The following is a 15,172-nucleotide window of genomic DNA, read 5'->3' as shown; positions in this document are numbered from 1 at the left end:
AGATAGATAGATAGATAGATAGATAGATAGATAGATAGATAGATAGATAGATAGATAGATAGATAGATAGATAGATATACTTTATTTATCCCAAGCTGGGAAATTACAGTGTAGCAGCAGCATTACACACAGAGACAATGACAACACAATTAAATAAAAAGAACAACCTAGGCATACTTCAAGCAATAAAATATAAAAATACAATAAAAATACAATAAAAAATAAAGTGTCTAAAGAAGGAGTATGTATTAAGGAGTAGAGTAGAATTCCAGTGCAGAATAAATATGAATATACAATATAAAAATGTAGGTGCTATGAAACAAATAAGGTGCAATGAATAGTGTGCATAAAAAACACATAAAGTGCATAGACAGTATGTAATGAACCAGGCTATTATTTGTTATTGTACAGTGTGATGGCATGTGGAAGGAAAGATTTTTTTTTGGGGTGTGGCGGAATAAAAAGAGACTCTCACTTTAACTTGCTATCTATTTTTCAGGGACACGACTGCCTAATGTGATGTGATCCCTGTGGAGAGGGGCACATCTGTGCTCCTGAGGAAACTGAACTTATAACCTCTGGTGCAAGAATGTGTTGAAGAATCTACGCTGTCGTGATGCACTGTGGCAATCTCATCGCCCTGTCACACATTCCACAAATATTTATGAGAGGAAAATGTTTTCCCTCTCCACATCGGAAGTCTGGCGGATTATATAATATACACTTTAATATCCTGATTGACTCAATAGTAGCTAACTCTTCTTCTGGGAGCCCGGGAGGGAAATATATAGGAACAAACTGGGGTTGATGTGGGAACTGAAGAACTAAAAATGAGTGTTTTATTGATTGTTTTTATTTCTATTTTATTGGCACTATTATCTATCTTATTTAACCCTTAATAGGGCACTCATTGAAATTTCAAATTTCAACCCTAGAGAATATTGGAGGATATTACATAAAGCCAGAATGTGTAAAAAACCCCAAAAACATACAGACCCTGGGGGAGGGGGGTCATATTTTGAGAAAAAAGTTTACGAGATTAAGGTGTCAAATCCACGAGAAAAAATGTGCAGATTTATGGGATTTAAAGTGGTGAATCTGCGAGAAAAAAGTTGTTGCTTCTGTCTCATAAATCTGCAACTTTTTTCGAGCAGATTTGCCACTTTAAATCTCATACATCTGCACATTTTTTTCTTGTAGATTTGCCACTTTAATCTAGTAAATTTGAAGTTACCAAATATAGTTCTTCGCCTGATAAAGGGTTAAGGAAGGTATGTGACAGAGAGGCTTGAGTGTGGCAGTGTACCTTTATATATATTTTAATGTGTGATCCTGATTCAAAATAAAGAGAGTTGACCTCTTTTTGCCCTTACTCTCTGTTTTGTAACAGACTCGCACGCTGCACAGAGGAACAGTACAGAGTGCTCTCTTCTGTGTTCTATATGTTCAGGTGTCAGGTTTCATGGAAAGTGGATTATAAGCTCCTTTTTGTACACAATAACCACAGGGTTTATGACAAATGATTAGGGAGAAATTCATTTTTATTTGCCCTTATAGTACTGAACAAACCAAACTGACAGTGTTGAGTGATTACACAAACATTTTTCAACCTGAATGCTTCTTTAACCCTTGAAAGTAATATCTTCAAGAAATATCTGCAAAGACAAACGTCATCTTAGAAGACAGATTAACCCTTTCTCAGGCAAAGAACTATATTTGGTAACTTCAGTGGATATCAAAATGGGGTTGAGAAAAAAGTTGCAGATTTATGAGATTTAAAGTGGTGAATCTGCAAGAAAAAAAGTTGCTTTTTTCCCACTTCTTTCTAGTAAATCTGTGACTTTTTTCACGCAGATTTGCCACTTTAAATCTTTTAAATCTGCGACTTTTGTTCCTGTAGATCTGCCACTTTAAGTTACCAAATACTGTTCTTCGCCTGATAAAGGATTAACCCTCCTGTTGTGTTCGTTTTTTCAGGAACAGCAATAACCGGAATAATCAGAAACTAAAAAAATCCCAATAATTGTTTGTTTTAATTTCAGTAATAACTCCATTACTTACCATCTCAATCAAAATGTTGTGCAATGGTGTTCTTTACAGCTCACAGATCATGGTTCAATGAGGATAATTCACTCTTTAAAAAAAAATACATGCTAAAACTTTTTCTTAATGTACATTGGAAAGACCTACATATAAAATACAATGGTTTTACATGACATTGATTTTTTATTTTACATTTTTAAAAGTGTTCTTTTTATGAAAAAGTACTTTTTATTTGAAATGGGTCAATTTGACTCGCAGCATAAGACAAGGGTTAAAAAAACAACAACACATGTTCGTGTTTCCCCATTGGACACAAACATTTTTAGGCTGACAGTGGCAAAAAAATACTAATTATTCTTTAGTTCATTTGTAGCATCTGTCATCTTTTGGGATATTACGCAAGTGGAGATAAAATTCATATCACTAATATAAAAATGCATTTATTGTATTTGCATGAATGAAAAAGCTGCCATTTGGCTCTCTGCATGACTCTGGCACGGCTGAGCTGCACACTGGGCACCATGTGGATTGGACATAGACCAACTTTGGCCAAGGAGGGGCCAGTGTTTAATCAGAGGGGCATATTAGCGCATGAAAAAATGGCAAAGATGATATTTAAGTATTCAAAATCTTTGAATGTCTTGAAAAAGACACAAAATGACCAAAAAAGACACAAAATGACCAAAAAAGTCACAAAATGAGAAGACAGAATAACCAAAAAAACCCACACAGAAGACATAAAAATGACCAAAAAAGACACAAAATTACCAAAAAAGACACGAAATTACCAAAAAAAGACACAAATGACCAAAAAAGTCACAAAATGAGAAGACAGAATAACCAAAAAAACCACACAGAAGACATAAAAATGACAAAAAAAAGACACAAAATAACCAAAAAAGACACAAAATTACCAAAAAAAGACACAAATGACCAAAAAAGACACAAAATTACCAAAAAAAGACACAGATTACCAAAAAAGTCACAAAATGAGAAGACGGAATAACCAAAAAAAACCCCACAGAAGACATAAAAATGACAAAAAAGACACAAAATTACCAAAAAAAGACACAAATGACCAAAAAAGACACAAAATTACCAAAAAAGACACAAAATTACCAAAAAAGTCACAAAATGAGAAGACAGAATAACCAAAAAAACCACACAGAAGACATAAAAATGACAAAAAAGACACAAAATTACCAAAAAAAGACACAAATGACCAAAAAAGACACAAAATGACTTACAAAGACACGTAAAGTCATGAAAAGGATTTAAAAATGGACAAAATAGCCCTATAAGACTCCATAGAGTTAAACTATTATAGAACGTACACAGTCTGGGTTCCTTTTGTGTTCAATGAGATATTGTTTGAACAAAAAAAGGTTAAAATTGTTCCATTGTTCATTGTTATAAATTGATAATTTTATTATTAATTTGACACAGGGGCCACAGCAGGGGCCAAAGGCTTCTTCACAGGGGCAGTGGCCCCTTTTCATCGGAAAATGTAACTGAAATGTAACTGGAATTTCTTTATGACAGTCACAAAATTATAATAACATTTTTACTACTGACAAGCAGAAAAAGTCATGTCATCACCTTTTTAGTTGAAATGGAATTATTGTGAGACAACAATTGGTCATTTGCTCATCTAGCATGTAGACTTTATGAAAGATGTCGATGTTGCATCATAGTAGTCATCACTCATTAGTTCGTGGAATGCTATTTTGAAGCCTTGAGTTTTGATTTCACATGTTGCCTCCTGTTTGGTCACAGATTTGGATGACAGGACGGCAGAGAAAGCTTGTAAGTGAGGTGGCCAGCTTCTGTTCTCCATCCATAGCTAGTTATGAAATAACGCTAGTATTAGCCAGCTTCCTTGGCTAGCTACCTTGGCTAGCAAGGTAAGAAGCAAAATGTACTGAAAATGAAATTCTTAGATAAGATTGTTGAATAAGGAACAGTAAAACTGAAGGCCAGACAGCTAAAGAATGTATTTCACATGGTCACATTGTTTTCAAGTGATCATTTGATTCAATGTTATTCTAAAAAATTAAAAAATATATAAAATTACATTAGGTCAAAATTTGCAGTTTAAAGCATATTACTTACTTATAACGAAATTATGTCAGAAATAATGAATATTTTTAAATGTCACTCTGGTAGTCCAAGTTCATGACTGGTTTATTCTTCCGTCATTGCTCAAACAAGGTACTTTTTAGGTATAAAAAAAATAAAATGTTGATGTTTTAGAATACATTGAAAGGTCACAATCATATTTTACATAGTTCAAGTTTATGTATAAGGATATTGATTTAGATTTACATACACACACAAGTAGATGCTTTTTTTGCTTTTTGGAATCTAAATATATATTTCTGGTACAGACTTGAGAGTTTTATCAACCTCAGGTTAGGCTTTTTTTTTGTCTTTGCCTGCTCTTTATTTATGATCAATTTCATCTTTATTATAATGTACTTGAATAATATATACACCCAAAAAGTTGGAATAAATATTTTTTTTTACCTCTTTCCATGAATTTATTGTGACTCTGCCCTCTCTCTACTCAAATTCTATCTCAAGGGCCGCACTGTATCAGAACCCTGTCCACTCACCATCGGGGTCCCTCAAGGCTCTGTCCTTGGTCCTCTCCTCTTCTCGATTTACACCAACTCCCTTGGCTCCCTCATCCACTCGAATGGCTTCTCCTATCATCACTATGCCGACGACACCCAGCTAATCTTCTCATTTCCCCAGTCTGAAACACAGGCAGCAGCTCGTATCTCTGCATGTCTGACCGACATCTCCCAGTGGATGTCCTCACGCCACCTCAAACTCAACCTGGGCAAGACTGAGCTACTCTACCTCCCAGGGAAGGGCTCTGACCTCTGACCTCCACATCACTGTCCAGAACACAGTGGTTGCCTCCACAGAAACCGCCAAAAACCTTGGCGTACCTCTTGACAACCAACTGTCCCTCTCCACAAACATCACCGCCACCACCAGATCTTACAGATTCTTGCTACAGAACATCACCCGCCAGTTTCTCACTCAGAAGGCAGCTCAGGACCTGGTCCAGGCACTGGTCATCTCACGCCTGGACTACTGCAACTCCCTCATGGCAGGTCTGCCTGCCAAAGCCATCCGACCTCTGCAACTCATCCAGAATGCAGCTGCTCGATTGGTCTTCAATCTTCCCAAATTTTCACACACAACACCCCTCCTCCGCTCCCTCCACTGGCTACCGGTGGCTGATACGCCTCAAGACTCTAGCTCTGGCGTACTCCGCTGCAAATGAATATTTTTAAATGTCACTCTGGTAGTCTAAGTTCATGTTTATTCTTCCATCATTGCTCAAACAAGGTACTTTTTAGGTATTAAAAAATAAAATGTTGATAGTGTTTTAGAATACATTGAAAGGTCACAATCATATTTTACATAGTTTGAGTTTATGTATAAGGATATTGAGATGCTTTTTTTGTTTTTTGGAATCTAAATATATATTTCTGGTACAGACTTGAGAGTTTTATCAACCTTAGGTTAGGCTTCTTTTTTTTTGTCTTTGCCTGCTCCTTATTTATGATCAATTTAATCTTTATTATAATGTACTTGAATAATATAATGGTTCAGGTCCTACTTACATCCAGGATGTTATCAAACTCTACACCCCTGCCCGTCCTCTCCGCTCTGCATCAGCCAAACAGCTGGCGACTCCCACACAGCGTGAATCAACTCGCCTCAAAACCACTTCCACTTTTCTCTGTCCTGGTTCCCAGATGGTGGAACGAGCTCCCCACCCACATCAGGACCTCAGACAGCCTGGACATCTTCCGCCGCAGGCTGAAGACCTATCTCTTCCAACAATACCTCGGTTAAGTCATGGTCACCTAATATATTAATAATATTTTAATATGAATTTTTTTTTTAAATGCTCTTCTTCTTTTCGCTTCGTCTCTTCTTTAACGTTTTAACATAAAGCTCTCCTGTAGCAATCACAGTTGGCTCTTAAAGTTCTGTACTTGATTCCTATGGTCTAAATCTAGCACCTTCAGGTTGAATGCACTTATTGTAAGTCGCTTTGGACAAAAGCGTCTGCTAAATGACTTGTAATGTAATGTAAAATATATTGTCTCAAAATTTTATCAAGCAATCTCTTCCAAACATGACACTATGAAAATTAAACCACAATTAACAGATTATTGTGTCTGAGAACAAAATTATTCCAACTTTATAGGCAACCCCATATTTAAATCTAGATATCGGTGATTAACATTTAATTTATTTTCAAATTAGGTTGTAGGTTTTTGTGTAGAGCAGCTATTCTCAACCTTGGGGTCGGGACCCCAATTGGGGCTCGTGAGATGATTTCTAGGGGTCGCCAAATCATTTTGGAAGTCAGCTCTGTCTCCACTGTGTTTAAGTGTTCATGTGTTAATGTGTTTTAGTCTTTTTGGTCACTTAATGTGTTTTATTGGTCATTTTGTGTCTTTTTTTATCATTTTGTGGTCAATTTGTGTCTTTTTTTGGTCATTTTTGTTTCCTATTTTTCGTCATTTTGTGTCTTTTTTGGTGATTTTGTGTCTTTCTTTGCTCATTTTGTGTCTTTTTTGCTCATTTTGTGGTCAATGTGTGTGTTTTCTGGTCATTTTGTTTCCTTTTTTTGGTAATTTTGTTTCTTTTTTGGGTGATCTGAACTGTGCGTGTGAGATTGTGTTCAGTGAGATTGTGTTCAACATGCATGTTAAATTGGGGGTCGCGACTCAAAAAGGTTGAGAACTACTGGTGTAGAGAACAAAAGCTGAGGGAAAACCTAATTTAAACATCTCCATTGCATGCCAGCATCTCCAGTCTTATCTCTTCCCGTATGTTCCCACTGATCATTGTTGGGATCCTTCATCCTCCATCACTTTTTAGAGCATATTCATATATCAGGATCCAACAGCCTGAGTCACTCCACTTCCAAAAGGTCTCTCTCCATCTTTATCTTCCTTCTGCTCAAAGAGAAAGAAGAACTTCCTCACACTTCCTTATTCTGCAGAAATAACTCACTCAGCAGATTATTGCATAGTCACAGAGAGGTTTCAAAGCATTGGGTATTCCTAGAATGTTTCCCAGGTTCAAACACCCTGGGGTCATACCATGCCATGGCAAGCAGCAGTGGGCGGAGCCTTTGTCATGACATCATGTGAGGGAGAGGAGAGGAGAGGTATAAGACTGACAGAGCTCAGACACCTGCAGACAAACAGCAGCAGCAGCACATTAGAAAACAGCTGCAACTGTACGGATAATAATCTCTCTGCAGAGTTTTACTATCAACTATGTCCACCCACACCAACGTTCTTCTTCTCATCACTCTTTGGGCTTCCATGGAGGATGGTGAGTCTATTTTTATTTTATTTTTTAGATATTTCCTTGTAGTTGTAGTTAAGCAAGAAGAGAGATTGTCAAAAAAATAGTTACATTAGTTATATGTGTTTTTGTCAGCAGTGTATATATATATTAATCTCAGTCACCCTGTGCACAAAGACGTGACGTCAACATTATGATGTTGCACATGTTTTGACAGGCCTGGGAAACAAAAGGATCCATTTATCACATGAAAGCTGCAAATTTTATCTTTGGGGAAATTTTACTGTGACTAAATGTTGATATACAGTTTCTGATTGATTCCTGAGTAGGAGCATGCTTGTTTTTTTCCTCAATTACAGGCTTTATATCTAAAATAACTAATAATAATAAGAAGAAGATTGTTTGTTTGTGAGCAAAGAAAAGGAATTCATGTTTCCTCATCCTGTAAAATGTATCACTGTTTGCTTACTGTTAAAGACCAAGAGTGATGAGTTTTGTAGAAAGAAAGAATAGTTTATGAGTTTTTTTCATGTTCTCACTTGCAAATTGGACACAAAATAGAGTGATGATGTAACACATCCATCTGTTTTGTGTTTTGAGAAACCATATATGTAGAAACAAGAGTAAAGGCAGAGGCCACTGACAGTTGCACTGTAAACAATTGTCTTGTAAATTAACAGTAAAATACTGGCAGCAGGGTTGCAGCATTCTACTGTTAATTTTACAGTTTATCTACTTATATCTACTTTACAGTACGTTACTGTGATAAAACCACATACTGAATTAGAGTAAAATCCTGCATTTCATTGATTTTTACAGTAGACTTAAACACAGTTTTAGGTTGTCCCTAGATGTTTTTATTTTGTCTCTGCATAATGTACTTTATTACCCGTGTCTTTTTTTTTAATCTACTGCTGATTTTAATGAGTTTTCTCTTTCTTGTTTCTGGTTTCTGTAGCACTTTGAGATTTCTGTATGAAAAGTGCTTTACAAATAAAATGTATTATTATTATTAGTAGTAGTAGTAGTATAGTGCTGAAGCTAGTTGCAATATTGTTGCAGTATACAATGCAGTCATTTTCTGTAAATAGAGCATATTACTGTCTGAAAGCCAATTACTACGAATGAAGCGCTGTCTTCACAATAACCTCAGTAATCTTTATAAACCATATACTGAATGAGTTAGTTAAGTAAAATACAGCCATTAAAAATGTGAACAAGAAGAGACTTAGAAAATATCATATATATATCATATATTTTCTAGGAAACGGCAAGCTACCTACAAATATTGCCCAGAATGCATTGTTTTCTACAGTATAATACCTTTTTTAATGGAAAACTGTATGTTACTGTCACAATTTGGCTGTTTTCTTACAGCAATCTGTTACAGTGTGGTTTGGCTAAGCTGGGGTTGATGCTGTGCTTGGATCATTTCACTCAGTGGCTTTTTGCCTCACACCAGGTTTGGCTCTCCCAGTGATGAAACAGCTGGAAGTGGAGGCCGGGGACGGCGTCCCGACAGCGAGAGTGAGGACCAAACGCTGCGCCTGCAGCAGCCTGTTGGACTCTGAGTGCCACTACTTCTGCCACCTGGATATCATCTGGGTCAACACACCTAGGTGAGCATGAGTCAACAATTTTAGACACACACACACACACACACATGCACGCACGCGCGCACACACACATTCTTGTACTTCTATCTTTGTGAGGACCCTCATTGGAACAGTGAATCCCCTTGCAAGGTTATAATAGTTTTGGATTTTTCATTAGTTTTAGTTTTGATTTTGTTGTGAATTTTTGTTTTCAAATTCAGTTAGTTTTAATTTAGTTTTTAGTTATTGAAATGCTTTAGTTTTAGTTTAGTTTTTACTAGTTTTAGTGTTAGTTGTAGTTTTTTGTTATGGGGTATTTGTTGGGTGGGAGATTAAAAGAGGTCAGTAAATTTTGCCTTTATTTCCTTTGTCTGATCCATCTTCATTATGTATGAAAAAAGTTGACAAAGATGAAAACGAAATACATTTTCACTATGATTTTAGTTAGTTTTGTAACCACAAAATACAGTGTCAGAAAATTGGATTTTTCATCAGTAATAGTTATAATTTTGTTGTGAATTTTGGTTTTCAAATTCAGTTAGTTTTAATTAGTTTTTAGAGCGTGTTTGCTAGTTTTAGTTTAGTATTTATTTTTTTTGAAATGCTTAAGTTTTAGCTGAGTTTTTATTGGTTTTAGGTTTTTTTTTGGTAATGGGGTATTTGTTGGGTGGGAGATTAAAAGAGGTCACAGTATCCATCTTCATTATGTATGAAAAAAGTTGACAAAGACGAAAACGAAGGACATTTTCATTATAATTTTAGTTAGTTTTGTAACCACATAATACAGTTTCAGTTAATTATCATTATCATGTAACCTTTAACCCTTAAAACAAAGTCTGAAATCTCAAAAAAGCCTTTAAAGAAGTGAGGACCGGCCGAAATGTCCTCACTTTGCAAAAATGTCCTCACTCTGTTGGTTAAAAACATGATCTGGTCCTCACTATGTAGGAAGTACAAGAACACACACACACACACACACACAAACAGCTTAGTCACTTTGAGCCCCATATCTGCAAAATAAACATGTGCTATCATCATCGTTGTATAAAGTAATGGGCAGCGGTTATAAAGTATCAAAGAGCAAAGTCTGCAGAATGTTTGTGTCTTGTGCTTGGCACTGACTTTCTTTCTCTCTGTAGTAAGACGACAGTTTATGGCCTCGGCAACGCTCTGTCCCGGCGCAGAAGGTCCCCTGGCCGCTGTACCTGCACCAACACTGAGGACCAAACCTGTACCAACTTCTGCCATAACAGGTGAGTCAGGGCCCACACATCAAACAGTGATGCATACGTCTGTAGAATATGTCACAGGCATGAAAAAGTATTTTTTAACTCAATATTCCCGTTTGTTTCAAAATAAAACAACCTGGTCTCACCGTGAAATAGCCACGGATTTCACTTAACTCAAAATCCGTGGAATAGCCACGGAATCGCTCAAATTTCCGTGAAACTGACACGGATTTCGCTACAATGCAAGTTAATGACAGTCTTATCCCGTGGCTATTGGTTTGTTCCAAGTCACGTGACTTTCAAGGTCCCAGCAGTCAGAACAAAAAACATGGCGGACAGTTCTCTCATTTTTAGCGAAAAATCAATATTTTGACTTAGTTTCTGCATAAAAATGGATTTTGATCACATTTCTAGCGAGAAATATATGTTTTATTTTCTAAATATTCACTCAGTGAATGTACATAATCACTTTCTATGCTGGAATAGCCACGGGATATGACTGTCATTAACTTGCATTGTAGCGAAATCCGTGTCAGTTTCACGGAAATTTGAGCGATTCCTCGGCTATTCCACGGATTTTGAGTTAAGCGAAATCGTGGCTATTTCACGGATTTCTGTGAGACCAGGTTGAAATAAAAGCACTGTAGCGTTGCTGTCGGCAGAACCCATTCATTTGCAAACTTTTATTCTGAAATATCTGCAAGACCATGTTGTGGATAATGCAGTAAATGCATCGCTCCATAATTTAATAGAGTACCGGCTTTTAATTGTGGGAATACAATGCAGCACAGCAGAAGCGGATGCAGCGCTGTCTGTGTAGACACTGCTCCGGTGCAAACAGCAGCAGCTGGTTATACAGGCTGTGTGGCCTTGATGTTACATGCATAAGCTCAGTAGCTGTACTCATTGGGTTTCGTTGCATTAAGTGTTCACAAGTAATATCACCAAAGCAAAGAATCGGATTGGGCTCAATATAGCTCTGTAGCTGGTACCAATCTGTTAAAAAATGTGTTATTCGCCCCAATATCGTAACATATAACAATCGTGTCGATACGTTTTAGTAAGAAATCATGTGAACCTGTTCTTGTCATATAGAGCAGCTATTCTCAACCTTGGGGTCGGGACCCCAATTGGGGTCGTGAGATGATTTCTGGGGGTCGCCAAATCATTTTGGAGGTCAGCTCTGTCTCCACTGTGTTAAAGTGTTCATGTGTTTTTGGTCACTTAATGTCTTTTTTGGTCATTTTATGTTTGGTTTTTTGTCATTTTGTGTCTTTTTTTGGTCATTTTGTGTTTGTTTTTTTGTCATTTTGTGTCTTTTTTTGGTCATTTTGTGTTCGTTTTTTTGTCATTTTGTGTCTTTTTTTGGTCATTAAGTGTCTTTTGGTCATTTTGTGTCTTTTTAGGCCATTTTGTGCCTTTTTTTGATCATTTTGTGTCTTTTTTTGATCATTTTGTGGTCAATTTGTGTCTTTTTTGGTCATTTTCTGTCTTTTCTGGTCATTTTGTGTCTTTTTTGGTCATTTTGTTTCCTTTTTTTGGTCATTTTGTTTCTTTTTTGGGTGATCTGAACTGTGCATGTGAGATTCTGTTCAGTGAGCGGGGGTCGCGGACAACATACATGTTAAATTGGGGGTCGCGACTCAAAAAGGTTGAGAACTACTGATATAGAGCACACTATAATTTACCATGAGCAACGGGGGCGAGGGAAACTCCCATCTAATGGGAAGAAACCTTGAGCTTTGGGTGAGCTGCCATCTAAAGCTGGTGGTTGGGTTTGGGGATTTGTGTGGGTTGTTAGTGTAGACAGGTCACTCCTAAGGAATGGTGCAGCATGAGGGAACATCTCATTTCACAACGAAGCTATTCTTAGCCAAATGTGTTGGCCTGAGGGAGTACAATAATCTGAAGCTGGTGCACAAGTTCACAAACCTTGTTTGGGCTTAAGGAGTGAAATGTGTGGGAGTTTGCAGAATTCACATTTCCCTGGAAATGCCAAACAAGTAATGTCCCCACCTAGAAACAGTGGAGAGAGTGACAGGGAGCGTCAGCAAGGTCTCGTGTTTAAACTTGTATATCTGCTGATGTGGCTCACTGTTTTTTTTTTTTTTGTAACATAAAACATTTAGTGAGCCTGTAAAGATAAGACTTTAGGATACTGGGAGTGTAAAAAAGAAACCGTTTACGGGTGCTTTTATTTCTAAAATTATTCTTTAACTACAGTAATATCAATAAAACATCTCACTGTCAGGGTGAGTCTGTATTTCAAAGGTACTGGTCATCTTTAGTAACAATACTGTTTCCTTATGTGCAGCCCTGAAATCCCATCCCCAAAGAGACCTCAACGTCATATACTCAGAATCCTAAGGTGAGCTTTGAAATACAAAATTACCAAGAAATTAGCAAAACCTTTGGTTCCTCCCATCTAGATGGTTTTTAGATTATGTATGTATGTTTTCTGTTTTTAGCTGTTTTTTTTTTTTTAATCCTTTTTATAATTAGAATGATATGCTTTTAACCTGTAGCACTTTGAGATTTCCTGTAATGTAAAGTGCATTACAAATAAAATGTATTATTATTATTATTATTATTATTATTATTATTATTATTATTAATAAGAAAAACACAACTTCACCTACATTTTGATCATCTTTTTGATTATTTGACTGCCTTTTTTCCCTCAGAGATGCAGCCAGCAGGTCCAAGAGAGCTCAGGATTCCCCTGATTCACCCAGAGATGAGTTATCTGAGGGGAAGACCGCACGCTAAACAATGTGCCAGCTGAGGCAGCGAGAGTGAGAGGAAGAAAGCAGCGAGCACCTGAACAAATGACACTCCTTTGATCGAGAGGGGGTGAAACAAAAGGGCTGGTGAAAGATGGTGTCCGACGCAGGAAGGCCCGAAGCGCCACAAAGATGTCTGTTTGTACCCGGGAATAGAGGGTGGAAAATGTGTGTTCTGCAAACACATCATGGAAACAGATGAGGAGGATCAGCACTGAGAGGAGCTCATGTCGTGAGAGAGAACTGGGCCTGTCGACTGTACAGACTACGGACCAACACTGACATAGAAGGATCTAACAGAGGAAGAGGGACATGTATACTGTTCATACATGCTCAGGAATTTCTCACATATATTGCATGTTTTACTCTTTTACTTTTTGTATTTATCTAGTGCATTTATTTCATTTTTCATTGTAAAGTTTCTAAAAAATATATTAAGTGACATAAGATACATGTAATAATAATAATAATAATGTAGAATACTTATGGATGGATCACCCCTACCGGCCTTCACCTGCAGAAGTCACTGAAGGAGTACCAACCAGTAAGAGATTTGCAAAGGACTACAAAAAGACAGAAAAGGACTACAAAGTGACCGAAACAACTACAAAAAGACACAAAACTTTGCAGCTGCTAAGAGTGTAACAACTATGAAAAGGGGCAAAACAACCACAAAAGACTCTGAATGAACACAAAGAGACACAAAACAACTACAAAGTGATGCAAAATGACTACTAAAAGACCAAAATAATTGAGAAATGGCCCAGGGGCCCATTGTCTTATAATCCACCCATGAGAAAAAAAAATGTATTTCTGTGTTAAGAATTATTATGTGCAGGTGTAAAGCAAATCAATAAGAATTAGATCAAGCCTGTATTATTCTTATTGTCTGTGTGTCAATTGAATATCAAGATAAATTGAGACCAAAAAAACAATTGACCCTCATTTAGTTTTTTTCTTATTTTATAATGTATAGCCTTCTCTGTTTGCTTTCGGAAGGCACACACATTATGCAGGCAGGTTTATGTTTTTTTAATTTTTTTTAATTAAAGGATCCCCATTAGCTTGTGCCGTGGCAGTTCGCTAGTAGTTCGCTAGTGTAATCCTGGACATCATGAATCCAGGCAAACATCGCTTCTATAAAGAGTAGCGTCCTTTCAACCAAAATAAACAAAATTTGAGGGGAAATAAATCCTTTCAGGCAGCATGTGTGATTCAATTGTGTGACAAGCAAACACATTTCTGAGTTCAAAAGGAGGCCTGAGACGGATGAATGGTCCAGGAATTCAAAGCTCACATTAATAATAAGTTTACCTGCTATTCAAAGGCGGCGCGGCCTGTGTTATCGTTAGGATCTGTGGAAAGAATGCAGCGTTTTGTAACTTTGCTCAGGGGGTGAGTGAGAGGATCAAAATGCCCTGTCACCCCGTGTTCCTTTCTGCGCTGTACATACCGTCCATGCATACCTGAATATGCAAGAGGTTCAGACGAGGGCCGGAGCCGAAGAAAATCACAGATGATTCATCTGTCATCTAATGAATAAAGCTGGAGAGAACCAACCTGCTCTCGCTGTCTGATCAAATAACACTGATGCATGATAAGACTCAAGTGTTAATAGTAATAGTAGACTTTCCTGCTTTGTTGCATTTCTTAATTCCTGTCATACTTCTCCTTCAGGTCTTTCTCTGAAAACACCCCTGCAGCCGTCTTTTAGAAACAGGCCTGAGCACGACCACAGGTTGGCTTTAGACAGTTGCACATGTAGGCCAGGTGCATCGACAGTAAGATAACTGTCTGACACGGTTATGAAAAACTCTATCTTCAGTCGACTGATGATTTTTTGGGGTCTAACCTCTGTAACAGTAACAGATGAATTCATGTAGCCACAACCGCCTGCTAACTCAGTATTTAAAACATCGCTGTAACACCCCAAAATTGCACTGCAAAAAAAGAAAAGTTGGGTGAGCTCAAAATTTCAAGGCAACAAACTTCGATAAAATTTTAAGTTGGACAATTAAACTAAATATTTAAATTTTTGTTTTTGAGTTTGTTCAACTCTGAATTTCTCTGGCACGACTGTAACGCCGCTATGAAATGTCAGCTAATGTTGCGACCACAATTTTGAGTTAGCATTGATACGCTAATGGCTACTCTTGTAGCAGTAACAAGCAGC

General features: G+C 37.2%; 1 protein-coding gene across 1 annotated transcript; it reads left to right on the top strand.

Annotated features, from left to right (window-relative positions):
- The first annotated feature begins 7,355 nt into the window (after positions 1 to 7,355).
- LOC131976763 (endothelin-2) lies at positions 7,356 to 12,985 on the top strand. Its single transcript, XM_059339916.1, has 5 exons — positions 7,356 to 7,419; positions 8,855 to 9,011; positions 10,127 to 10,240; positions 12,531 to 12,584; positions 12,901 to 12,985. The coding sequence occupies exons 1-5, from the start codon at positions 7,362 to 7,364 to the stop codon at positions 12,983 to 12,985; spliced, it is 468 nt and encodes a 155-aa protein (XP_059195899.1). The 5' UTR covers positions 7,356 to 7,361.
- The last annotated feature ends 2,187 nt before the right edge of the window (positions 12,986 to 15,172 follow it).

The sequence above is a fragment of the Centropristis striata genome, chromosome 8 (assembly GCF_030273125.1).
Source record: "Centropristis striata isolate RG_2023a ecotype Rhode Island chromosome 8, C.striata_1.0, whole genome shotgun sequence".
Lineage (NCBI taxonomy): Eukaryota > Metazoa > Chordata > Actinopteri > Perciformes > Serranidae > Centropristis > Centropristis striata.
This window is presented reverse-complemented; position numbering and strand designations above follow the sequence as displayed.